The 12,147-nt window shown below is 43.4% G+C and overlaps 1 protein-coding gene across 3 annotated transcripts in view; it reads left to right on the top strand.

Moving 5' to 3' along the window:
* The window catches only part of LOC106587669 (transient receptor potential cation channel, subfamily M, member 7), a 111,473-nt gene that overhangs the window by 95,574 nt on the left and 3,752 nt on the right, over positions 1-12,147 (top strand). For 2 of the 3 annotated variants that reach the window (XM_045708035.2, XM_045708037.2), the window contains exons 30-38: positions 1,470-1,507; positions 2,569-2,600; positions 2,732-2,779; positions 4,676-4,720; positions 4,867-4,932; positions 5,902-6,050; positions 6,227-6,361; positions 8,609-8,691; positions 8,842-9,047. In XM_045708035.2, coding sequence (XP_045563991.1) covers positions 1,470-1,507; positions 2,569-2,600; positions 2,732-2,779; positions 4,676-4,720; positions 4,867-4,932; positions 5,902-6,050; positions 6,227-6,361; positions 8,609-8,691; positions 8,842-9,047 — 802 coding nt within the window. The remainder of the gene's footprint in view (positions 1-1,469; positions 1,508-2,568; positions 2,601-2,731; positions 2,780-4,675; positions 4,721-4,866; positions 4,933-5,901; positions 6,051-6,226; positions 6,362-8,608; positions 8,692-8,841; positions 9,048-12,147) is intronic. The other variant, XM_045708036.2, reaches the window with a different exon arrangement.

Raw genomic sequence — 12,147 nt, 5'->3', positions numbered from 1 at the left:
CACTGACTAACTGACTGTACCACTGACTGTACGACTGACTGACTGTACCACTCACTGACTGACTGACTCTACCACTCACTGACTGACTGACTGTACCACAGACTGTACGACTGACTGACTGTACTACTGACTGAATGACTGACGAAATGACTGTACCACTGACTAAATGACTGTACCACTGACTGAATGACTGACTGACTGTACCACTGAGTCACTGACTGACTGTACCACTGACTGACTGTACGACTGCCTGACTACCACTGACTGACTGACTGTACCACTCACTGACTGACTGTACCACTGACTGACTGTACCACTGACTGACTGACTCTACCACTGACTGACTGTACCACTAACTGACTGAACCACTGACTGAACGACTGACTGACTGTACCACTGACTAACTGACTGTACCACTGACTGTACGACTGACTGACTGACTGTACCACTCACTGACTGACTGTACCACAGACTGTACCACTGACTGACTGTATGACTGTACCACTCATTGACTGACTGACTCTACCACTCACTGACTGACTGACCGTACCACAGACTGTACGACTGACTGACTGTACTACTGACTGTACGACTGACTGTACCACTGACTTACTGACTGTACCACTGACTGACTACAACTGATTGACTGTACCGCTGACTGACTGTACCACTGACTGTACCACTGACTCACTAACTGACTGACTGTACCACTGACTGACTGTACCACTGACTGACTGACTGTACCACTGACTGACTGACTGTACCACTGACTAACTGTACCACTGACTGACTGTACCACTGACTGACTGACTGTACGACTCACTGACTGACATACTGTACCACTGACTGACTGACTGTACGACTGACTGACTGTACCACTTACTGAATGACTGACTGTACCACTGACTGACTGTACCACTGACTGACTGACTGACTCTACCACTGATTGACTGACTTTACCACTGAATGACTGACTGTACGACTGACTGACTGTACTACTGACTGACTCACTGACTGACTGACTCTACCACTCACTTGCTGACTGGCTGTACCACTCACTGACTGACTGACTGTACCACCCACTGACTGACCGACTGACTGACTACAACTGACTGACTGACTACAACTGACTGACTGACTACAACTGACTGACTGACTGACTGACTGACTGACTGACTGACTGACTGACTGACTGACTGACTGACTGACTACAACTGACTGACTGACTACAACTGACTGACTACAAGTGACTGGCTGACTACAAGTGACTAGCTGACTACAAGTGACTAGAAGTGACTGACTGACTACAAGTGACTGACTGACTGTACCACTGACTACAACTGACTGTACCACTGACTGAACGACTGACTGACTGTACCACTGACTGACTGTACCACTGACTGTACTTATGACTGACTGTATGAGTGACTGTATGACTGACTAACTGGCATGTTTTCCTCTCTCCTCAGGAGAGGGCTCAGGTCAAGACAGCTCAGGCCAGCAGTCTGTAAGTACCTGACATGCATTCCTACCTTCCTCCTGGTTTTTCAGCTGGGGTCAACTTACACTTACAGCCCTTGTAGAGTAGATGAATTCACTTACAGCCGTGAGTCTAGTAGATTTCTTGGTTGTTGATCAGTTCAGTGTTCCCACAGTTTGGCTCGTAACCCTAGGCCAAGCCTGGCTTACCGTTACCATGGTGACCGGAAACAATGTTCCAATCACATTCCCAACACAGCTATTGGGGGAGTGGGTGGTTGCCCGTAGTGTTAGTATGTGTTAATTAATAAGTGAACGGTGTTTTACTACTGTTCTACTGTATAGCGTCTGTGAGAGTATAGGCAGAGCCATTGAGGCCATCTCCATTTTGAAGTCGTACTTTTTCTTCTACTACTTCTATGAGTTGGTAAACAAACTGAAATGGTGCATACTGCCACCTGGAGTGTGTTGTTTGAACAGGTATAAAGCCAAGGTTGGTGATCTACTGCCACCTGCAGTTATGGAATGTTTGCTCACAAGTAAAATTCATTGGCTGATTTTTTTTCCTGATGACCTGGAAGTCCCACTACTTTCAAATGATGGAAATCCTCAATGACAATGTACATGCAAAATGGGTTATTTCCACGTTTTTTATTTATTTAACCTTTATTTAACTAGGCAAGTCGCTCTGGATAAGAGCGTCTGCTAAATGACTTAAATGTAAATGTAAATGTTAAGAACAAATTCTTATTTACAATGACGGCCTACCAAAAGGCCTCCTGCGGGGACGGGGGCTGGGATTAAAAAAACACATATCACGTCAAGAGAGACACCACAACACTACATAAAGAGAGAACTAAGACAACAACATAGCATGACAGCAACACATGGAAACACTGCATGGTAGCAACACAACATTACTACAACAACATGGTAGCAGCACAACATGGCAGCAGCACAACATGGTACTAACAATTATTGGTCACAGACAACAGCACAAAGGGCAAGAAGGTAGAGACAACAACAGATGTAATGATCTCTATCTCTATGAGGTGGATGTTGATGTCCGTTGTGTGTTCTTTCTCTCAGCAGGGCACCAGGGGAGGACTCAGGAATAAATGGTATGTGTCCATTGGAACTTGCGGTCTCTACTATAACTTGATAGTTCCTGATTTCTTTCTCTGAGATGAACAGGCTATTCACCTCTTTAGTCACATCTCTGGCTAATGATCTTTTCTCTCCTTCCTCTCAGCTGCATCATGTCTCTACAGACACGCCCACCTGGGGAGCAGGAAGGATTGTGAGTGGCTGTGAACTATCCCTGTAACTACTTCTAACTCATTGTGATGTGAACTATCCCTGTAACTACATCTAACTCATTGTGATGTGAACCATCCCTGTAACTTCATCTAACTCATTGTGATGTGAACCATCCCTGTAACTACATCTAACTCATTGAGATGTGAACTATCCCTGTAACTTCATCTAACTCATTGAGATGTGAACTATCCCTGTAACTACATCTAACTCATTGTGATGTGAACCATCCCTGTGAACCATCCCTGTAACTTCATCTAACTCATTGTGATGTGATCTATCCCTGTAACTACATCTAACTCATTGTGATGTGAACTATCCCTGTAACTTCATCTAACTCATTGTGATGTGAACCATCCCTGTAACTACATCTAACTCATTGTGATGTGAACCATCCCTGTAAGTTCATCTAACTCATTGTGATGTGATCTATCCCTGTAACTACATCTAACTCATTGTGATGTGAACTATCCCTGTAACTACATCTAACTCATTGAGATGTGAACCATCCCTGTAACTACATCTAACTCATTGTGATGTGATCCATCCCTGTAACTTCATCTAACTCATTGAGATGTGAACCATCCCTGTAACTACGTCTAACTCATTGTGATGTGAACCATCCCTGTGAACCATCCATGTAACTTCATCTAACTCATTGTGATGTGAACTATCCCTGTAACTTCATCTAACTCATTGTGATGTGAACCATCCCTGTAACTTCATCTAACTCATTGAGATGTGAACCATCCCTGTAACTACTTCTAACTCATTGTGATGTGAACCATCCCTGTAACTTCATCTAACTCATTGTGATGTGAACCATCCCTGTAACTTCATCTAACTCATTGTGATGTGAACCATCCCTGTAACTTCATCTAACTCATTGAGATGTGAACTATCCCTGTAACTACGTCTAACTCATTGTGATGTGAACCATCCCTGTGAACCATCCCTGTAACTTCATCTAACTCATTGTGATGTGATCTATCCCTGTAACTACATCTAACTCATTGTGATGTGAACTATCCCTGTAACTACATCTAACTCATTGAGATGTGAACCATCCCTGTAACTACATCTAACTCATTGTGATGTGAACCATCCCTGTAACTACATCTAACTCATTGTGATGTGAACTATCCCTGTAACTACATCTAACTCATTGTGATGTGAACCATCCCTGTAACTACATCTAACTCATTGTGATGTGAACCATCCCTGTAACTTCATCTAACTCATTGTGATGTGAACTATCCCTGTAACTACATCTAACTCATTGAGATGTGAACCATCCCTGTAACTACATCTAACTCATTGTGATGTGAACTATCCCTGTAACTACATCTAACTCATTGAGATGTGAACCATCCCTGTAACTTCATCTAACTCATTGTGATGTGAACCATCCCTGTAACTACATCTAACTCATTGTGATGTGAACTATCCCTGTAACTACATCTAACTCATTGTGATGTGAACTATCCCTGTAACTACATCTAACTCATTGTGATGTGAACTATCCCTTTAACTACATCTAACTCATTGAGATGTGAACTATCCCTGTAACTACATCTAACTCATTGTGATGGGATCTAACCCTTTAACTACGTCTAACTCATTGTGATGGGATCTAACCCTGTACCACTAAAATGAATTCACCTCTTCACCTCTACTTTTTCATTCTTATTCTCTTCCCTACATGCTTATTTCTTTCTTATTTTTTACTTGTACTTTTATTAGCAATAGTCATGAGAGGAGAGCTTGCAAGTAAGCGTTTTGTTGTGTTGTGTACACTTCCTGTAACCATGCATATCACAAATAAACTTTAGATTTGATTGGACTGGATTTGAATAACTGACTCATTTTATTTTTTTAGCAATTGGTTCCCCTTTCAAGCCAATGGAAAGCTACCAATACTCAGGTGAGGTTTGGACCTTAAAGCATACTGTAGTCAGTCTCAAGTCACATCCTATTCCCCACTACATGAAGTAGGATGTAATTTGACTACTGTAGCCTCCTTCTGCCATTGTTGTGTGTATTTGACTCTGTGTGTTTCCCTCCCTGTAGCTGTGGAGCGTAACAACCTGATGAGGCTGTCTCAGAGCATCCCCTTCACCCCAGTGCCCCCTAGAGGTAAAATACAGTATTACACAGCCCCTTCACCCCAGTGCCCCCTAGAGGTAAGATACCGTATTACACAGCCCCTTCACCCCAGTGCCCCCTACAGGTAAGATACCGTATTACACACCCCCTTCACCCCAGTGGTAAGATACCGTATTACACACCCCCTTCACCCCAGTGCCCCCTAGAGGTAAAATACAGTATTACACACCCCCTTCACCCCAGTGCCCCCTAGAGGTAAGATACAGTATTACACACCCCCTTCACCCCAGTGCCCCCTAGAGGTAAGATACCGTATTACACAGCCCCTTCACCCCAGTGCCCCCTAGAGGTAAGATACAGTATTACACACCCCCTTCACCCCAGTGCCCCCTAGAGGTAAGATACCGTATTACACACCCCCTTCACCCCAGTGCCCCCTAGAGGTAAGATACCGTATTACACACCCCCTTCACCCCAATGCCTCCTGGGTCCATTTCATCAGGCACCACACGGAGTCAGGTTTTCAATTTCTTTCACGGACTGTGTCCTACTGTCTAACTCAGCTGTAGTCTATCTAGTTGAAAGGACTGCAGTGTTGGGGTCAATTCCGTTTCAATTCAGGAAGTAAACGGAAATGTATGAACAATGAGAGAGAACTGTCTCACCCTAACCCTGGTGACAGACGAGGTGACCCCACCCAGTCTGTTAGAATGAGGACATAAAGTGGGACATATCATGGCCAGTTAAGGGAGATAAGGAAGCCAGTTTAACCTATAAATAATAGTAATAATTTGGTGGATGCTTATTTGTCCTATTTTATTATACAGGTGTGAATTGGAAATGTGTTTTTGCATATCCCAACTCCCGCTGACACACCCAAACCAGTTGAACCTATAAACCATCTATCCTGTGTGGCTGCAATTCTATATTTAATACACACCCACACTCTCTCTCTCTCTCTCTCTCTCTCTCTCTGTCTGTGTGTGCTGCTCCCTGTAGGTGAGCCAGTAACAGTGTATCGTCTGGAGGAGAGTTCTCCCAACACCATCAACAACAGCATGTCCTCCTGGGCTCACAAAGGTCTCTGTGCCAAGATAGAGTTCCTCAGTAAGGAGGAGATGGGAGGGGGGCTGCGACGTGCACTCAAGGTACAGCTGGTGTGTGTGGTCACTACTGTCTAGTGTCTTCACTACATGTAACAGATATGGAAATGAACATTAAAAAGTATTGCTATTGGTTTGTTGCTTTTGTTGTTGGTTTGTTGCATTGTTCTACAATAATGTATTTCTCGGGAGGACAATAAACTGTAACTATTGTACTCTAGGTGCTGTGTACGTGGTCGGAGTATGACATTCTGAAGCCAGGTCACCTGTATATCGTTAAGTCCTTCCTACCAGAGGTGGTCCAGACCTGGCAGAGCATCTACAAGGAGGACACTGTACTGCTGCTCTGTCTCAGGGTAGAGGAGAACACACTCACACACACTGTGCTTCACCCAATGAGATATATATATATATATATATATATATATATATATATATATATATATATATATATATATATATATATATATATATATATATATATATATATATATATATACACACACACACTGAGGGTACAAAACATTAAGAACACCTTCCTAATATTGAGTCTCCCCCCCACTTAAATCTTTTGTCTCGCCCACTCACCATCTGAATGGCAGACATACACAATCAATGTCTCAATTGTCTCAAGGCTTAAAAATCCTTCTTTAACCTGTCTCCTCCCCTTCATCTACACTGATTGAAGTGGATTTAACAGGTGACATCAATAAGAGATCATAGCTTTCACCTGGATTCACCTGGTCAGTTTATGTCATGGAAATAGCCATGTTTTGTACACTCAGTGTGTTTGTTCCCTGATTCATTCCCAATACTTAAAGCTCTGAAAGGAGGAGTATGAATATGGCGACCTGATGGCTTCAATGGCTCTTATTGGCCAAGACATAGTGTCAGCTATCCAGGGTCTACAATGCATTCGGAAAGTATTCAGACCCCTTGACTTAACATTTTTGCGAATGTATTAAAAATGTAAAACAGACACCTTATTTACATAAGTATTCAGGCCCTTTGTTATGAGGCTCGAAATTGAGCTCAGGTACATCCTGTTTCCATTTATCCTCCTTGAGATGTTTCTACAATTTGATTGGAGTCCACCTGTGGTAAATTCAATTGATTGGACATGATTTGGAAAGGCACACACCTGTCTATGTAAGGTCCCACAGTTGACAGTGAGTGTCAAAGCAAAAACCAAGTCATGAGGTCGAAGGAATTGTCAGGAGAGCTCCGAGACAGGATTGTGTCAAGGCACAGATCTGGGGAAAGGTACCAAAACATTTCTGCAGCATTGAATGTCCCCAAGAACACAGTGGCCAAACTGAGCAATCGGGGGAGAAGGGCCTTGGTCAGGGAGGTGACCAAGAACCAGATGGTCACTCTGACAGAGCTCTAGAGTTCCTCTGTGGAGATGGGAGAACCTTCCAGAAGGACAAACATCTCTGCAGCGCTCCACCAATCAGGTCTTTATGGTAGAGTGGCCAGACGGAAGCCACTCCTCAGTAAGAGGCGCATGACAGCCCGCTTGGAGTTTGCCAAAAGGCATCTAAAGGACTCTCAGACCATGAGAAACAAAATGTTCTGGTCTGATGAAACCAAGATTGAACTCTCTGGCCTAAATGCCAAGCGTCACGTCTGGAGGAATCCTGGCACCATCCCTACGGTGAAGCATGGGGTGGCAGCATCATGTTGTGGGGATGTTTTTCAGCGGCAGGGATTGGGAGACTAGTCAGGATTGAGGGAAAGATGAACGGAGCAAAGTGCAAAGAGATCCTTGATGAAAAACTGCTCCAGAGCACTGTGGCGAAGGTTGCTGTGGCGAAGTCTGTGGCGAAGGTTCACCTTCCAACAGGACAACGACCCTAAGCACACAGCCAAGACAACGCAGGAGTGGCTTCGGGACAAGTCTCTGAATGTTATTGAGTGGCCCAGCCAGAGCCCAGACTTGTACCCGATCAAACATCTCTGGAGAGACCTGAAAAAAGCTGTGCATCGACGCTCCCCATCCAACCTGACAGAACTTGAGAGGATCTGCAGAGAAGAATGGGAGAAACTCCGCAAATACAGGCATGCCAAGCTTGTAACGTCATACCCAAGAAGACTCGAGGCTGTAATCGCTGCCAAAGGTGCTTCAACAAAGTACTGAGTAAAGTGTCTGAATACTTATGTAAATGTTATATTTCAGTTTAGAATTTTAATACATTTGCAAACACTTCTAAAAACCTTTATTTGCTTCGTCATAATGGGACATTGTGTGTAGATTTGATGAGGGGGAAAAACAATTGAATCCATTTTAGAATAAGGCTGTAACGTAACAAAGTGGAAAAAGTCAAGGGGTCTGAATCATTTCCGAATGCACTTTATATACTGTACGTCATTGGCTTCTCCTCAGTGTACACACACACACTCTTCATAATGACACACCATAGCAGGATAACTATGGTTAGTTTTCCTTTTTAATATATGATCATTTCCACCACCCTCTCTTCCTCCATTCTATTCATCCTTCCTTCCTTCCTTCCTCTGGTCTATTTAAGGCTATTCAATGTGGAAATATGGAAATATCTCATACACTGGTATCATCTCTCTCATTTGTTCTCTCTTGACAGGAAATTCAACAGCAGAGAGCTGCTCAGAAACTGACATTTGCCTTCAACCAAATGAGGCCCAAGACAATCCCTTACTCTCCCAGGTAAACTAACACACCAGAGCTATATGGCACACTTCTCATTTAGCTGCTTGTTTTCAGGTGTTTTCATTTTAAACATGAATTTCAGAAGACACAGTCTCTCTCTCTCTCTCTGTCTCTTTCTGCCTTTTCTCTCTGTGTCTGTGTGTGTAGGTTTCTGGAGGTGTTTCTGTTGTACTGTCACTCAGCAGGCCAGTGGTTTGCTATAGAGGAGTGTATTACTGGAGAGTTCAGGAAGTTTAACAATAACAACGGGGACGAGATTGTCCCAACCAACCTTCTGGAGGAGACCATGCTGGCTTTCAGCCACTGGACATACGAGTACACCCGGGGAGAGCTGTTAGTGCTGGACCTACAAGGTAATGCTCCTCCGAGGGTGAGCACCTATTTACCAACTCAACCTTTACAGCCTATAATAGCTTATTCCAGCTTCTGATATCAGCGTTGTATTGCTGTTTAAGATGACCTTTTTCCTAGATAAACTATGTCTCTGTCTGCGTGACTGAAGGGATATTGAAGTCACATTTAAACAAGCTACGAATTTATTTACAGCCTGTTTTGTTTCCCTATTATAACTGAAAGAAGAATATACTGAACACTTATATAAACGCAACATGCAACAATTTGAAAGATAGCTTTGCTGAGTTACAGTTCATGTGAGGAAACCAGTCAATTTAAGTAATTTCATTAGGCCCTAATCAATGGATTTCACATGCCTGGGAATACAGATATGCATATTTTGGTCACAGATACCTTAAAAAAATGGGCCTTGCATTGGTTCTCAGGATCCCGTCATGGGGTATTTCTGTGCATTCAAATTGCCATATTTGAAATGCACTTGTGTTCGCTGTTTGTAGCTTATGCCTGCCCATACCTTAACCCCACCGCCACCATGGGGCACTCTGTTCACAACGTTGACATCAGCCAACTGCTCGCCCACACAACGCCATACACATGGTCTGTGGTTGTGAGGCCGGTTGGACGTACTGCCAAATTCTCTATAATAATGTTGGAGGAGGCTTATGGTAGAGAAATGAACATTCAGTTCTCTGGCAATAGCTCTGATGGACATTCCTGCAGCCAGCATGCCAAGTTTTTTTTTCAGCTCATGATACATGGGACCAACACTTTACATGTTGTGTTTATTTTTTTTTGTTCAGTATACATCTCAACTGAGACAAAGCCACCCAGCGTCTTTCTAATGACCTTAAATTATATTTTTTATGTTAATTTACAATTGTAAAATAAGGGTAAATAACATTTTCCTTCCTTGTCTCATGGTTTGCCTTCCCTGTGGCTCAGTTGGTAGAGCATGGTGTTTGCAACGCCAGCATGGTGTGTGCAACGCCAGGGTTGTGGGTTCGATTCCCACGGGGGGCCAGTACAAAAAAAAAATGCATGAAATGAAGATCAAATGTATGTATTCACTACTGTAAGTCGCTCTGGATAAGAGCGTCTGCTAAATGACTAAAATGTAATACTGACCTTCAACCCCTAAACTTTAACCCCTGACCCTTCAGTAGGGTTGCAAAGTAAACTATCCCCAATTCAATGGAACTGCAACCCTCTGCATGCACAGTACATTCTTCCATCACATGTACAACTGATTCTCAAGATCTTGCACACTAATGAGATGCTATTGAGCGCACACTACTACACTGTCTGAACCAAGGACTACATGCTTACTGGTAAGTTTTGATTACAATACTGGGTGGGGTGAATATATTTTATGACATACTTGATTTTTTTGTTAACTAGTAAATAGTAGCCTACAGCAAAGTGTTTAAATAATTTCTAACTTGTTGACAATTTCTGCTAGTTAGTTTTGCTACCATGTGGGTTTTAGCTTGCTTGCGCCTGCTAACTGAGGAGTGTTAATTCACCTGTTTCCATACATCTTTCATTTTAAAACATTTGTCTTACAAAGGAGTTGTTTAATCTAACTGCTTAACTATTTATCTGTAAATGGAATTGTATTGTTTTACCATTTTTTTCTTCTAATCTTTACAGGAAAATGCCACAGGCACTATCTGATGTGTGGAGACATTACACTGCAGCTAATGTAGAAGCAACCTCTGACAAAAATCCCTCTACTTCTATTCAAGGTGAAAATGATGAATCAGACACCTTATCGATAGCAACAGATCATGGTCCTCCTGGAATCAGATTTTTTTTTTACTCAATGGAGGAACATAGTCAGAGAAATGCTGATGAATGTCTTGCTCGAGCTGTGTATGCAACTGGTTCACCTCTGATGCTCACAGGCAATGTGTATTGGAAGAGATTTCTGAATGTTCTTCGCCCAGCATACACCCCTCCAACTAGACATGCCTTATCTACTCATTTGCTGGATGCAGAGTTCAACAGCGCTCAAGTGAAGGTCAAGCAAATCATAGAGAAAGCAGACTGTATTGCAATCATCTCTGATGGGTGGTTGAATGTTCGTGGGCAAGGAATAATTAACTACATCATCTCCACCCCTCACCCAGTATTCTACAAGAGCACAGACACAAGGGACAACAGACACACCGGTCTCTACATTGAAGATGAGCTGAAGGCAGTCATCAATGACCTTGGACCACAGAAGGTATTTGCACTGGTGACTAACAATGCTGCGAACATGAAGGCTATTTGGTCTAAAGTGGAGGAGTCCTACCCTCACATCACACCCATTGGCTGTGCTGTTCATGCATTGAATCTGCTCCTCAAGGACATCATGGCACTGAAAACAATGGATACACTCGACAAGAAAGCCAAGGAAATGGTTAGGTATGTGAAGGGTCATCAAGCTATAGCAGCAATCTACCTCACCAAGCAACGTGAGAAGAATAAGAGCACCACATTGAAGCTGCCCAGCAACACCCGTTGGGGAGGTGTTGTCATCATGTTTGACAGTCTCCTGGAGGGGAAGGAGTCTCTCCAAGAAATGGCCATATCACAGTCTGCTTATATGGATAGCCCCATCAAGAGGATCCTCCTGGATGATGTATTTTGGGAGAGAGTGGTAAGCAGCCTGAAAATCCTGAAACCTATAGCAGTAGCCATTGCAAGGATTGAAGGAGACAATGCCATCCTGTCTGATGTTCAGACTCTGCTTGCAGATGTAAGCGAAGAAATCCATACTGCCCTTCCCACTTCACTGTTGCTCCAAGCAGAGGAAACTGAAGTTCTGAAATACATCAAAAAGCGTGAAGACTTCTGCCTTAAGCCCATACACTCCGCAGCGTACATGTTGGACCCCAAGTATGCTGGCAAGAGCATCCTGTTGGGTGCAGAGATCAACAAGGCCTATGGTGTCATCACTACCGTGTCTCGCCACCGTGGCCTGGATGAGGGCAAGGTTCTTGGCAGTCTGGCGAGGTACACTTTCAAGCAAGGGCTTTGGGATGGAGATGCAATATGGCAGTCGTGCCAAAATATCTCATCAGCCACCTGGTGGAAGGGACTTTGTGGATCTGA

The sequence above is a fragment of the Salmo salar genome, chromosome 26 (assembly GCF_965601325.2).
Source record: "Salmo salar chromosome 26, fSalSal1, whole genome shotgun sequence".
Classification (NCBI taxonomy): Eukaryota; Metazoa; Chordata; class Actinopteri; order Salmoniformes; family Salmonidae; genus Salmo; species Salmo salar.
Note: the sequence above shows the minus strand (reverse complement) of the source record. Positions and strands in the feature narration are given on the sequence as shown.